At 38.6% G+C, this 14501-nt stretch overlaps 1 protein-coding gene across 1 annotated transcript in view; it reads left to right on the top strand.

The window, feature by feature from the left end:
* The first annotated feature begins 4751 nt into the window (after positions 1 to 4751).
* The window catches only part of LOC117294385 (cytoplasmic polyadenylation element-binding protein 2-like), a 39645-nt gene continuing 29895 nt past the window's right edge, over positions 4752 to 14501 (top strand). The window contains exons 1-2 of the mRNA XM_033776760.1: positions 4752 to 6328; positions 11092 to 11209. Of these exons, the coding sequence (XP_033632651.1) occupies positions 5000 to 6328; positions 11092 to 11209 (1447 nt within the window). The 5' untranslated portion in view covers positions 4752 to 4999. The remainder of the gene's footprint in view (positions 6329 to 11091; positions 11210 to 14501) is intronic.

Below are 14501 nucleotides of genomic sequence, written 5' to 3'. Positions count from 1 at the left end.
GGTTTTAACATCGGTGAACAGATACAATTATTATCGGGGTTTTTTCTTCCTACCTGTGCATAGACCATAAAAAAGACGCTGGACACTATTGGTAATATTGTCAAAATCCAGTCTTCCCACTTGGTGCAACATTATGCAAAAAAAACAATTCTGTGAAAATTTTAGTTTGATTGGTCGTCGGAGTTGCGAGATAACTATAAAAGAAGAAACAAATTGTCAAACGAAGTTGTGTGCTTTCATATGCTTGATTTCGAGAAATTATAAACTTGAGGTCTCGAAATCAAATTCGTGGAAAATTACTTCTTTCTCGAAAACTACGTCACTTCAGAGGTAGTTGCGGTAACGTAACCCTCCTCCTGGCGGCCGTCGGGAGGAGGGTTACGTTATCGCAACTACAGAAGGAGCTGTTTCTCACAAAGTTTGATACTTTCAACCTCTCCCTATTTCTCGTTACCAAGTAGGGTTTTAGGCTGATAGTTATTTTGAGTAAAAGGTCTCTTTCATTGCAGTATTTTTGGTGTGCGTCGGATCGTTGCCAGGCCGCATACATACCCTGACATCGGCGACACTTGATAACTATTTCAATAGGCCTACCCTACGGCTGTACACCTGTCCAAAGTATTTACGTTATGAATAATAATTTAATGGCGGCAAAAATGTAGCTCTTGTGTTCTATTTTTGTTTATCTTTATTTTATTGTCTTTTAGCCGGTTTTGTATGTATGTATGCTCAATCAGAATAAATAGTTAAAACACAATTATTGGTTGCATTTCGCTTGTTACTGGTATTCAGCTGTTGTTTGCTGATCCTGAAAATCACGTGGAAATTTTGATGGTATTCGCCCGTTGTTATCAGGGAAGAAATTTCATGGTTAACAATTTTTTTTGTAAAACTGTGCCCAGAACACTTTCATCTGCTCACAACCGGACTTTCACATAAATGTTGCTTCCCAAAATGTGTAACATTCTCAGATTAGAAACTGTAAATCTGCCAATTCAAGAAATCTCGCAACTTATTTGTTTAAAAAAAAAAGTTATGTTGCGCATGCATAGTTCCATTGGTTTGCTCATTTTATAGCGCTTTGATTTTGTCGGAAAAGGCGCTTTGAGGCTCTGTGATGTTGTAAGATTCGTAAGGTCATTCGTAAGGTCGTTGATAATCATTTAAAAGTCCGAAAGCTTCACGAACCAAACACTTTCCTTCAAATTAATTTAACATCATTTACTATCCATATCACACTGCCATGTTTGTGCATTTTAGTCCCTCAAAACAAGTTTTACCATGAGTAAAGTAAGTTTGTGGTCATAACAAAGTGCAACCACACCTGTCGAGGTTTTTTGAAAATATATTGTTGTTGAAAGAACACAATGATGTCCAGTCTGCACTTATATCAGTGCACCCCCATAGCCGATAAGTGCGGCTCGAGCCCCGCATGCCGTGCACCTGTCCAGAGCAAACTTTTGTCTCTTGCGAGGTCGTGCGTCCCACGACAGCAGCTGTACATTCAGCACCACTTTTTTTAAACCAATCAACATACATTATCTTTTGTCAGTGTGTTGTTTGAATAGAATGTTGTAAAAACTTCACATGAAATGACCATTGTGTGTTTGGGAAAATGAAAATAAAACCCATCATTAATGTTGTTGACATGTCCTTTGTTTTGCCATGAATGTTGGCGGCCTGTTTGCTCTTGGTATATCTTTATTTTTATCCTTTCGACAAAAGGTATTTTGCAGGCAAAAGGATTATTTTTCAAGCCATTGGACATTTTCGGTACAGAATTTTTTTGTAAAAGATCACAGATTTACAAATAACTTAAAGGGTTTACAGAAGGTAAGGTGGAAGACTTCTCTTGAAATATTATTCCATGAAATGCTTTGATATTTTGAGAAACCATTAAAACAATATCAATTCTCGATAATTGAGAATTACAGATCATGACACGGCGAAACGTGCGGAAACAAGGGTGGGTTTTCCCGTTATTTTCTCCCGACTCCGATGACCGATTGAGCCTAAATTTTTACAGGTTTGTTATTTTTATAAAGAAGTTGTAATACACGAAGTGTGGGCCTTGTACATTACTGTTTACCGAAAGGGTCCAATGGCTTTAAAGAAAACAATGGGAAGAGCACCATGCCAATACAAGTTGAGCATAGTAAAAGCAACAACAACGTCAACAGCATTTACAACAAAATGCCATAGATAATTTCAGATGAACTTAGTATTTGGCCCTTAAGTCTGCTGTGTTTTATGCGTTGTCGGTTTTAAGGACTTCTCTTGTGTACATTTTACCTTGTATATAAATATTGCTGTGCATTTTTAATCCATGCTAGATACATATTTTTCTACCTGATATTCTTAATTAATTAATATTTTTATCTATCTGTTTGTTGTTAAATAATTTTAAGCGTTTTTGTCTGTACTGTTTGAATCATGGCCAGTTTTAATTTCCCCTGTGTGGGATAATAAAGTTCTTTCTTATCTTATCTTATCTTATCTTATCTTATCTTATCTATATCATTTTGAACTTAAACGCACAGGGGCTATTTAGGCATTAACAGCTAGGTGAACAGTTTGTATAACAGTTGTACTTTAACAGATGTACTAAATCGATCCCTTTTCATCGACGAAAGAAAACACAATGTTTTTCTTGCACGGGTCACATTATGCCCTATATCTGGTGAAAAAATACCTGTGACTAAAATTATGATTTAAAGCAGCCATTTTCCTACTGTGTAAAATAAACTCGTAGGATTCTTATAATATCATATTGTTTACAAGCGATTTCATTCAGCATATTATTTTCCAAATAAAAATAATAGAAACAAGAATGTCCATGTCATTATTAGTTTGCACTTGTTCCAGTTTTACTAATCTTTTGAAAAAACTGTCGAAGCCAAAATGCCGATATCAGCTTGACTACTATAGCTCTCAGATAATTTTTAAATAATTTCCGAAATTCCTGATACGTCAGGAAACCTTAAAAGTATGTATTTTGTCCATGATACTGTGTTTGAAGTTAACCATAACAGCTGATAAAGCACCCTCTTTATATGGTCATGTATAAAGGGACCACACATACCTCCACATTGAGACTACACCATCCACACGTGCTGAGGCCCGAAGGCCATAACTTCTTTGTCCTTCCTCGTGATTCCTCCTCTTTTTCCTTCATTTTTGTTTCTCTTGTTCACCGCTGAACAAAGTTATTTACGTACCGCGACCCGACGACAAACATATAGCACTGCAGGGTACCTTCGTTTTTTGCCCCTCTGTGCTCATTATTCTTTCTTTGTGATTTTGCACGCTTTGTTACTTTCACTCGACTCGCCAACTACTTTTTCAAAACGTCTGGTAGGTCTTTGTCAACCCCGTAATAGGTCGCGTGCCGGCCACGCGAACAGACGAGCTGAATGGTCCAATAGATGACACACATTCTTGTGTTTTTTTGTCTCACCTGTCGCGAATTAGTTAATTGGTTTGGAGCGGCTCTAGTCATAAAAATATCAATCAGCGTTGTTTTTGTCTTTCTTTCCAATTCTTCTAAAAATCAGGGCACCAGCACTGTATTTTTGAAAGTCAATCACTGAGCTTTGTTCGGGTATTCGACTTTTCACGGGAGGCACCGGGATTACATTCTCAAAAAAGAAGAAAGAAAACAAACGCTCCATACTTGTTTTTTTTTTTTTTACCACGCTTTGAGTTTGACACAACAAACACCATGCATGAGTGTCATTCAAAATCAATGTGTATTTGAACTTCAAGTCACGGAAATGCCGATTGTGAGCCACACGAAGTCCAACACATTCATGAAATGAACCCCAAAATAACAAATGAGGTATTTGGAGAAATGCGGTAAATTCTAGATTTAAATTTAAAAGAAACGAACAAGTTCCTGTTGTTTAAAGTCAATTCTGATTGAAAAGTATACCCCTTTTAATATTGAAGTTCTGAATACCGTCTGTGGAGGAAACCGATACGTCACCCTGATGTCAAAATAAGCTACTGGCATGTCATTGGGGAATAGGGAAACTAAAAGAAAACTAGATGAAGGGATTTGTCTTTAACTTAGATTAGTAACGGCTGGAGTAGACACAGAAAACTTCACCAAAAGTCCTTAACACTGGAGAATTAGATCCGACTAGTGCCGGTAAGCAGATCACAGAGCCCACGATTTAGTGACACTTAAGCATAAAGGACTACAAAACTGGCTTACGGCTCACTTTGGCGCCTTTTCTTATTGTGACGGTTATTTATCGACGAACAGACAATAAAAAGAACCCACCTATGGCACGAGCAGGTTTTTACAAAGGGAAACCCAAACTTGGTTGTATTATTGTCCCCCCTCTACGCTAGCCATTCATGAAACTCTTTTGTGGACAAAGCGCCCTCTCGTCAGCTGTATGTGAGACAGTAGCAGCTGTCCCGTTGCCGCTCGCTCGTGACCGCTGTCTGTTTCTACTACCCTTAGTGGTGACCACGAATTCTTATATTCGAAAATAAGAAATGTTGGAGATTTTCTCAATTTGTACCTTAAATTTTGATAGAATACATAACCTTTTATCACAAGTTTAAGTTATTTTGGGAAAATTTAAGTTCAATATCTCATAGAAAGGGAAAATATTGCTTCCATGTTTAGACGTAGTTGGGGTAAAAGAAACCGCCACTCAACGTCACTGCTTTTTACTGCTGGTGGTTTTCAGCCGTGTGTGTGTACATGGTGGATGTCCGTACACAATTTGCCGGTGGCCTGAGAAACTCCGGACTCAAATTTTTAGTGCAAGTTTTTCATGCATCAACAGCATACCAACCATACAGATTCCGTGTGAGGCAGGTACAGTGGTGTGTTGCACGTACACGAACGCAGCGGCTGCACGGTGAACAGCTGGGCTCGAGAGGTTACTACATCAGCCAGCCAATCTGATCATAATTTGAAGTAGGAAGAAAAATATTTAAACGTGGAAATTTTGGTTCACCGTAGCCGCATAGCTCTCACTAAATGGGGGATTTCGGTTTGGATGTTCATCCACACGATACGAGGGCCCTCTCACCGCTGGAATTGTACCCAAATTCGAGCACCGTGTCTTTGTTTTCTCCCGAGGCGCTAACGATGCAAGATGACATGCTGATGGAGAAAACTGCCAGTAAGCAGCATTTGCAGCAGCTATCGCCAAATCCAGATCTCAGCTCCGACAACTCGGACGACTTGTCTCCCGGGTCAAAGTCGAAATCGGGTGATTCGAGTCCGTTAACTGTTCCTGATAAGAACAAAGCACAGTCAGAGGGACCTCCCATCACAGCAACATCGTCCGGTGCAGTTGGGCTCTTGCAACTGCAGCATCAGATTGGTTACTACGCACAGGCTCAGGCCCATGCACAGGCTCAAGCACATCAACAGCAGCAGCAACAACAGCAACAACAGCAGCTTATTCAGGACGTAAATCCCAGCAACTACATCAACAACGTTGCAGCAAGTTCGGGTAACAGTGCAGTAAACTCGGTAGCAAGTTCAAGCAGTTTTTCAAGCTCCCAAAATCTCTGGTCTACTGCCACAGCAGCGGAAGAATCTTATTTCCAGGGCCAGGGGCTGCCAACCATGAATGGCACAATGCAGTTTCAGAACTTTCCACGCAACTCATCACCACTCTTTAGTCCAAATCAGGCTACATTAACCCCACAGCTTGGGATGCAGCAGCAGCAGGCTGTCCAGCAGCAGCAGCAACGGCGCAACCTACCCCCTCACCAGGCAGCCACACAGCAACAAAACATCTACCAGACAGCGACTCAGCTCCAACAGGCCCAAGCTCAGCTGCAGGCGCAAGCTCAAGCTGGAAGTCTTTACCTCCAAAACAAGCAGTACACAGCAAACTGGAACTCGGCAGCTGCCCAACAAACAGCAGCAGCAACATCATGGCCATCGCCGCAAGGACACCAACAGCAGGGCATGCAGCCATCAGTTCAACAACAGCAGCAAGGGAATCCTTGGGGGACGGTCGGCTCCCCACCCAGTGGTCCGGCCCCATCAGTTGCAAACCAAATGCAGCAGCAGCAACAGCAGCAGCAACAGCAGCAGCAGCAGAGGCGTTCCATGCCAACCGTTACCAATCACTCGGGTAGCCACCCCTCAATTTCACCCCATAAAGGCCGTGTTCTTTCCAACCCTATCATCTCGCCACCCAAGTTTCAGCGGAGCACATCACTGCCAGCAAAACACTATGGACAGCAGCAGCAGTATCCATCGGGGATGAACACAGCACCAGGGTTGGAGTTCACCAGAGCAGATGGGAAGAGAACAGATGCTAACACAAACACACTCTTTCCATACCAGGTGAGAACATTTTGAACTCATTTTATCTACTGAAAAAGCATTCTGTTAAAACTTAAATGTTGGGCGTTATAAAACCATTTGTGTAACATACAGTTTTCCCCAGTAAAATTGTTTGGTTTGATTTCTAAAAAGCAAGCTCTAAATTTCAAAATATGTCAAACATGTTGTAGGCCAGTGTTTAAGGTTTAACTTTTAACACAAAAAAAGCATCCATATTGAAAGAAGAGGTCTCATTCACACCATGTTCATATACTCTCCTAACCATGCTAACCACTCTTTGACCTAACGCACTAGGCACTATGTATTTTATAAAAATAACATCCCAATAAAGTTACAATGTACATCAGAAAAATATTTGCTCCCATACCAAGATTTTAGCCCCTCAATGTTTGTCTTTGTACAATATGGTACAATGCAATGGACCATCTTTTTACAAACTGGTATTTCAAAGAATTGTCTGTTTTTTGTCGATAGTTTTCTATTAAATTAGTACCAGCTTCACTTGATTTGTTTTCCGACACTGGCAGTCTGGAATGAATCACATAATTGCTTTTTGACCTGATCTTGCCCATAAATAATGTTAAAAGCTTTAAATAGACCATCTTTATCATCTAGTCTAAAAAATAAAATGTCAAAGTACTTGCTCACACAGCACAAAATTATGATGTGAATGTTTATGTTGGCTCGCATACAATTTACAAAATGTCACAGGGTCAAAACTTAGAATTGGATCAGTTTATCGATGGGGTGTAGAGCATTGGGAAATTACATAAAATTCTGCAAGGAGAGACCTATACATTTTAGTTTTACACTGCTGGCATTCATGTTCCTACCAGTATTTAAGGTGTACCAAGATTTGCATTGTTTTGTTTGAAGGTCTTTCGTAATGTTTTGTCGAATGTGGACATTTCTTTACCAGCTCAAACAAGACTCCTGTCCCAAAAAACACAAATCTGGTCTGGAGTTAATAGTGTGATAGTATCACATAGCTCCATGCTTTAACCATGGAGGAAGAATTAATTTTCCTCCATGCTTTAACATGCTTTAACCGTTTACCTTGGTTTGACCATGGCTTGACCCCATGTTTGTTTGACCCCAATTAATGCCCTGCTTACATGACTAACAAAATTCTTACAAGGTTTGAAGCCATCTTTTCACCTCTACACACATAAGGAGAAAGTGCACCATGTACATCACTGTATAATGAAAAATGGTGGGAGTGGAATAAGTTTGACCCAGTGACCTTTGTTTGATACCTGGATACTAAGTGGTAGGCCTAAATATAAAGATAAACAAACTTTGGGTAAAGCAAACATTACCACAGAGGTCGGTATATGATATTACATAGAAATGCTCACTGAAATGGCAATTGCAAAGTAAAAATAGCTGTTGACTTCAGTTAATTTATCCTGGAGATCTGACACTGTGAGATAACACAGTTTTTTTGGTGGGTGTACGTTTTTGGTTTTGTTTGTCCCCCTCAGTACCTTGTTCGCATAACAAAACATAGATCTATGCAAACATATAGGGACAGCATACAAAGGTGTTGTATCAATCCATGATCAATCACACTTCTACAAGTTCGTAACAGCATGAGTGATCTAAGATCACTTATGCATATAATGTTTATTGCTCCACAAAAGTCACTAAGTTGTTAAGTGCAATTCAGCTGAAGAAAAGAACTCTTGTCCATTGTACCATACCATGGCATAGAAGAGCTCTGCTGTAAATACACAGGCCTTGTTTGCATGTCTTTTTGTCAATAACCCCCTTCATGTTTTAACATGTGCATGGGTCACATTGGATATTGATCCTTATCTGTCTATATTGAGCTTTTATTATGTAATGTTGGACAATGCAGATGTCTGCTGGCCAAATATTTCCCAAGCAACCTTGTGTAGGTAGTTTGAAACTACATTCAGTAGGTTCTTTTTGTCTAGTCATAGGGAATACCATGTGTGTTTTGAGTCTTGTGATTGGGCTATAAATAAAACTGCACAGTGTACTTTTAGTTTTTGCCAGGGTATGGGGACTTTGGTGTTATAAAACAGGAGAGGACATTACATAAAATATAGTGTAACATGGTCACTGAGCGGTGTATTTTAAAATACAACATGTTCATTTGACATTAGAAATACAAGATTATGCTATACCATTATTGCTGTTTTTGTGAACTGACTTTACAATGTTATATTGTACCCGTATGTGTACTATAATGCTGACCAAGCATGATGTACTGTACATGTGGTCTACAGTTTCAGCTTCAATGTTGAACTAAATATTTCATTGCAATGAAACCAATGCTCAAACTCGTGAGATGTCAAGACATTCTTTCCAGATTCCTCTGTCAATTTTTTGGCTCAGGGTTGACTAATAAAAGTCTGGGTGTACTTTGTGGAATGCCCACTCCAGACAAGCATCTCTGGAATCTTATAGAGTTCAACACACACAATTTGTGAAGAGGTTGGATATGTGATAGGGGCCTAAAATCGGTAAGGACATTATTAAAATAGAGATCTCAAATGAACCGATTAAATTGCATACATATTACACAGAGTGCAGGAGCAACTTTTTTTATTGGCATCACTAAAGGATGCTGCAAGCGATCCTGAAATACTGTTTCCCATAGATCTGGACTAAGATGTTGATGCTAGTGGCACTGGTTACGCACATCGTGAAGAAAAAAGTGCATTGTATAGAACAGGAAAGACCCTGATGTTCATGGATTACTTTTTAATTGAAAGATGATGACATATATTTTTTTATGCATTTGGCATAATCACCTAGGCGAGTACTAAACACCTAGGCGAGTACTAAATGAAAGCATTTTATGGCGCAATCATGCACTATGTAGACAGAGAGGCACAGTACCCAATGCTCTACATACATAAAGACAACCATTGATTGAACAGTGTACTGTGCATGTAATGCAGTAGCTATGCTGGCAATACCCCTTTGCCAAATTTGGCAACGCTAGGGAACCACCCTGACCTTGGCAAGGTTCCATGAGGCCATGTGACCTTATTTTGATGCACAAGTCTAACTCAGCAGTTCATTTTAATAGAGCAGTAGTAGCTCTACATTTTACCTTGTGGGATTAAATTAAAAATTGAAATTTGTTGTTGATACAGAAATGACACAAAGACTTAATTAATACAAAGATGCATTTTAGGGGCTTCCATTGGACCGTGGAGCTAGTAAGATTCAGGACAGATCCAGTGAACAACTTGATAAAATCATTTGTCCAGGCAAAAGATTGTATCTGGGGTCGATTTCTCAAAGAGTTAGACTACTCTTATCTCGAGTGAGGACGAGTTATTCGTCCTAACTTAGGACACGACTTAAGTTTTTAATATCTCCTAGGACTACATGTAGTCCTAAGTTCCTTTTTGAAATCGACCCCTGGAGATACAAAATATGTACATTATTGGTCTCTGTCCTTACTCTATGGTTGAACTAACTAGGCAGCAAGCCTCAGTCAATGGCCCTAGCCTTTGACCTACAATAAGGTTATTCCAAATCTGAAAAAGGTTGTAGTGTAGAGTCTCTCATATATAGGCTTACATTTAGGTAATTTTTTTATTTCTGAATCTAGGCCTACTGAATTGATTTACTGTAAACTACAAAAAAAACCATACTAGTTATGTTCTAGTTTCCAACATAAAGTACTGTGGGGGGAACAACTCAATGTGAAAGTTAACATTCCATCTTTACTCAAACATCAAAATTGCAGAACATATTTTTGGGATATATCACTGAAAAGAATTTACTTGTCTGAATGTAAATTGACTTCAGGGTAAATCAATATTTACAGTGTATTCAGGTACTTTATATATGATATCCTCTTTAAAAATGACTTCTGTGAATAATGGTGATGCCCGAAGCTTTAGAAGTTAAAGTTGTAATGCAAAATGCAATGTCATGTAGCCCCTGGAATCATTTGAAATATTGAGTGTTTCCATTTTGTTTGATAAGAGGGTTACCCTTTGTTGAATATTTAAACACCTGGATGTCAATAGTGTATGAAAAGAAGATGCTGCATGTAGAGAAACATCTTGGTGAAACCATGCTTTGTTGAATCGTGACAGTACTATACTCCCTGTAGCTTAGAATTTATTGATTTACAATGTCTGCATAACAATTGTAAGTAATCAATAATCAATGAGGTTTCCATTACCCTACAGCAGTATGTACATCTTGAAGGAGTCCAAAGAAGCTGTCAATTATTTAGATCTTATTTTCGTACATAATACTGAGCTCTCTAGTAGTACATCTTCATCTTAAATGCACTCAATGCAAACAAAAACAAAAACTTTTCTCAGGAAATTGTTAACAGTGTAGTGGCATCTCAATGTTCACTTACCATTTAGACACTGATGAGATGAATCAGACAAATACAAATTTATAGGCCCACCTCGCTAGTGTAGTTGATAAGACACTGCTCTAGAATTGCAAGGCTCGTGGGTTCGAATCCCACTGGAGTAACATGACTGTGATATTTTTTTTCACAGGCCTCGGGCAAGTACTGAGTATACAGTACTAACACACATTGGTGTATGGGTAAAAAACAAAAATTAATATTCTTTATCCCTGATGTAATTTTAACATCTCTTATACTGTCCCTGAAGAACAAATATTAAACTCGCCTAGATTTTTCCAATAAAAACGCATAATTATTGAAAAAAGGAACTTTTTGTTGCGATAGTTGTAGTTGTGCCCAATGTTTAAAATGTTATGTTGTTATGTTTATTTTGTTATTGCAGGAAAGAGCAGGGCACAATGCTGGGGTTGACCCCATGAAATTGTCCTCCCTTGAGCATCAACTTTTTGATATCATGCGTGGCACAGAGCACCCCATGGAGCACTACAGTCGAAACTCTTGTAAGTATACATTTACAATCCTTCTTCCAAGAACTCCGCCCCCCCTCCCATCAGCACTGCCACACCAACGGCACCGCCATCATGAGCGTTTACATTTAACTTTGACAAAGCGTCTTTCCTATGAGTACCGAAGATTGAAAAGTGCCTTTCCAACAGGTCAATCTACAAGAGAGAAAAAATTACCTGATATGTAAAATGGTGGGGGGAGGGGGGTTGGCACTTTGCCATTTGTATACTCAGCAGTTAAAGAATTGTCAGCCGTTTTCTGTTTGGCAGTGTAGGCTACATTTTTCATTTCTGAGTGATTGGCTAATATCGTACTACTTTGTAATGGTAAATTTTGTATTCAAACTGCTCATCACAATTTTATTGTGGTTTTTGTATTGCTTAAGAAACAGATTTTTTAATCACCATTACTGCTTAAAACAATCAACTTATCCTAAACTTTGAACTGGATTGAGGCATTGTTCTTTGTTGGTAAACACTGATGGTACATGTACATTGCATCATGTACCACTCAAACCCCACTATACTAGTTGTCCATTTTAGGTCAATGGGGAGTTATGCCACCCTGCATTGCTTCTTATCTTGTTTGCTTGTGGTGGGAGGATTTATATACATTGAGATACCTTTACTCTCCTGAAAACTAAATAAAAGAGTTGGTGTATAAAGTACATTATGTGTGCATGTTATATACTGTAATCCGTACAAAGCACAACTTTTAAAGGAGGTGCAGCAATTTGAAGGCTTTGAAAGGGCTCATAACACCACAAAAACCACATAATTATGTCCCATAAAATGCTGAGAATATTTTCAATGTGGCGCGTGGCAAGGGTCTCAGTGACCCCGGTCTGTTCACCGTCGGCGTCATAGTGCAAGTAGGTGTGGAGAATAAAATGCCATGGGGACAAATATATACTCTTACAACTGTTTCTTATTCCTCCATGTGTAACCAGAGCATGCGCAGAAAGAGCAAGTCCTGTCTTTGTTTTATTGATTATGTCTTTGAAGTTGACCTAAAGGTTGAATGAGAGAAACCAGCACAGATGATGAGTAATATTCAACGAACGCCTACCCTTGTATAGCAGAGCAAAATGCTTCACAAAGTGTATCAGATTGCTACTCAAAACTCACCATTTGCTACTCAGTTTAAGTAGTTTAAGTATTCAGTGTGCGCAAAATAAGTTCAACCTAAATATTTGGCTGTGCAAAACTGCTGTACGAAATCGTTCCCTGAATGTTACATTTTGTTTTTGTCAGGTATTTTCATTGTTATGGTACTAGATGTGTATACCGCAGTACTGACTGCTTCCTGGGGTCATTCAGTTCAGAGGTAATGACTGAGGAAGTTGAATTCAACCTGGTCAATTTGTCAATAAATTGACACAGATTCTTGTCATTCCTCAAGGCCAGTGCAAGCTATTTTTGTCTGCAGATTCTCCACAAAAATTCAATTAGTTATAGTATTAAACCAACAAAGAGAAGGAAAGGAAACTCTGTAACAGTTTGATAACTCATTCACTTTGGATATACTGAACAATGTGTAACTCTTGGTGATTTTGTTTGTGAATTTTGTGTACTAAATGACTAGTATTTTATCTACATTGTGTACATTGGGTTTATTTATACTGAAAAGAAAAGAAGTAATTTCTGCACCCCAAATGGGTTTCTTTAAAACCTGTTCAGTAACATACGTAAATACACCTTTTATCCTACTTTGTGCAGTTGAAAGTACAAAGCTTCAAATCTGGCTCTCTAATTTACATAAATCATATTAATAACAAATCTATCCCAAACCATGATTGTTTTGTTTTGTTTTTATAATTTGTTCTCATTCCTGTGTATGGAGAAGTTTTGTATTGTGAAAATTCCACAGATTCAGAACTTGCAAAAACACTCAAAACTGTACAATGTACAAGCCGCACATTTGTGGGGAATATTTTATGCTCTTTGGGAAAGTCACATCATTTCACCCAATTTATAGAGACACCAAGTGGAGACACATACATCCAGACAAGCATAGTCATTTAATTAAAAGAGGAAATTTGTGATTTATATTTTAGGAAATAACTGATTGAAATTAAGTTGCTGCAGGGAAGTAGTGCTTAACGTGGTGGCTTAAGGAATTATTGCCATTTGTGTTCACCTTATAACCTGCAGTTAATTTGCAAAATCTCTGTGACAAACTTCCTTAATCCCAAGGAAGGCATATTAAGTGATTCTGAATACGTACAAAAAGTAGAAATCCACGGAGTTGGCACTAACATGTTTTAAAAAGGTTTTTGCTGTATATGCAGAAATTGACATGAGTTTTGGCAGTAATGAGGGTTGTGCGGTGTGTGCATAAATTGACATGAGTTTGGCACAGGCCTTTTGGTTCAGTGACTGCTGGTAAATGTTTTTGTAAAATGATTCCTGCTGTGAAGCATCCATTTTGGAAAGGTATAGGAGGAGTACAGAATAATGCACATTAAACCGTGGCGCCATTGGTTGACTTCTTGTATCACCTTGCACCAAGAAAAGACTAGAGATGTAATGCAATACCAGTGTTGTGTCAGACGATGTCACTCTTTTTCAGATCACTTGCCCAAAACACCTGTGCAGAAAATTCTAAATTCAGACATTGGGGATCGAGGGAGGGTGGCGTGCGCTAATACGTGTTGTACATAACATTGTACCTAGTGCACAGTTGTAAGATTGTTGTATACAACTTGAAACCTCAAATCTGACTTCATCGGACCATAGAGCAAGATCAGACCATGAAGCTATATGATCAGATAGATTTGATCATTGTCTGACATTCATTCCTTATATCTATACACTAAACGTGTGTGAGTTGATGTTAAATGTTCGGTCCTACTACTTGCCGTCAACTCGCCGTCAACTCATTTTCGTGCCGTCAACTCATTAAATTTACATGAAAAATTTATAAATGGGACACGGAAGTGTTAAGTCTGGGCTAAACTACATATTCCTCATGGTTTTCGGTAAAAATTCATTCACAAAAACGACTTTGTGTTGATAAAAAAAAGTACCAATCATTGACATCTTGGGCCAAGACTAATCAATGTGAAAAAACAAGATGGCGGCCGATGGTTTTGCTGTTTCGATATAATTTTTTCACGAGAAAAAAAACCTCAATTTTTATTACGAAATATGACCTAAAACTTTCGCGAATTCTCTTTGATGAGCTGATACTTTACAGTTCTATGTTTCTATTTTAAATGTATATTGGTGGAGTTGACGGCGAGTTGACGGCGCAAGTGAGTTGACGGCGAGTTGACGGCAAGTA

This window comes from Asterias rubens, chromosome 9, assembly GCF_902459465.1.
Source record: "Asterias rubens chromosome 9, eAstRub1.3, whole genome shotgun sequence".
In the NCBI taxonomy this organism is placed as follows: domain Eukaryota; kingdom Metazoa; phylum Echinodermata; class Asteroidea; order Forcipulatida; family Asteriidae; genus Asterias; species Asterias rubens.
Note: the sequence above shows the minus strand (reverse complement) of the source record. Positions and strands in the feature narration are given on the sequence as shown.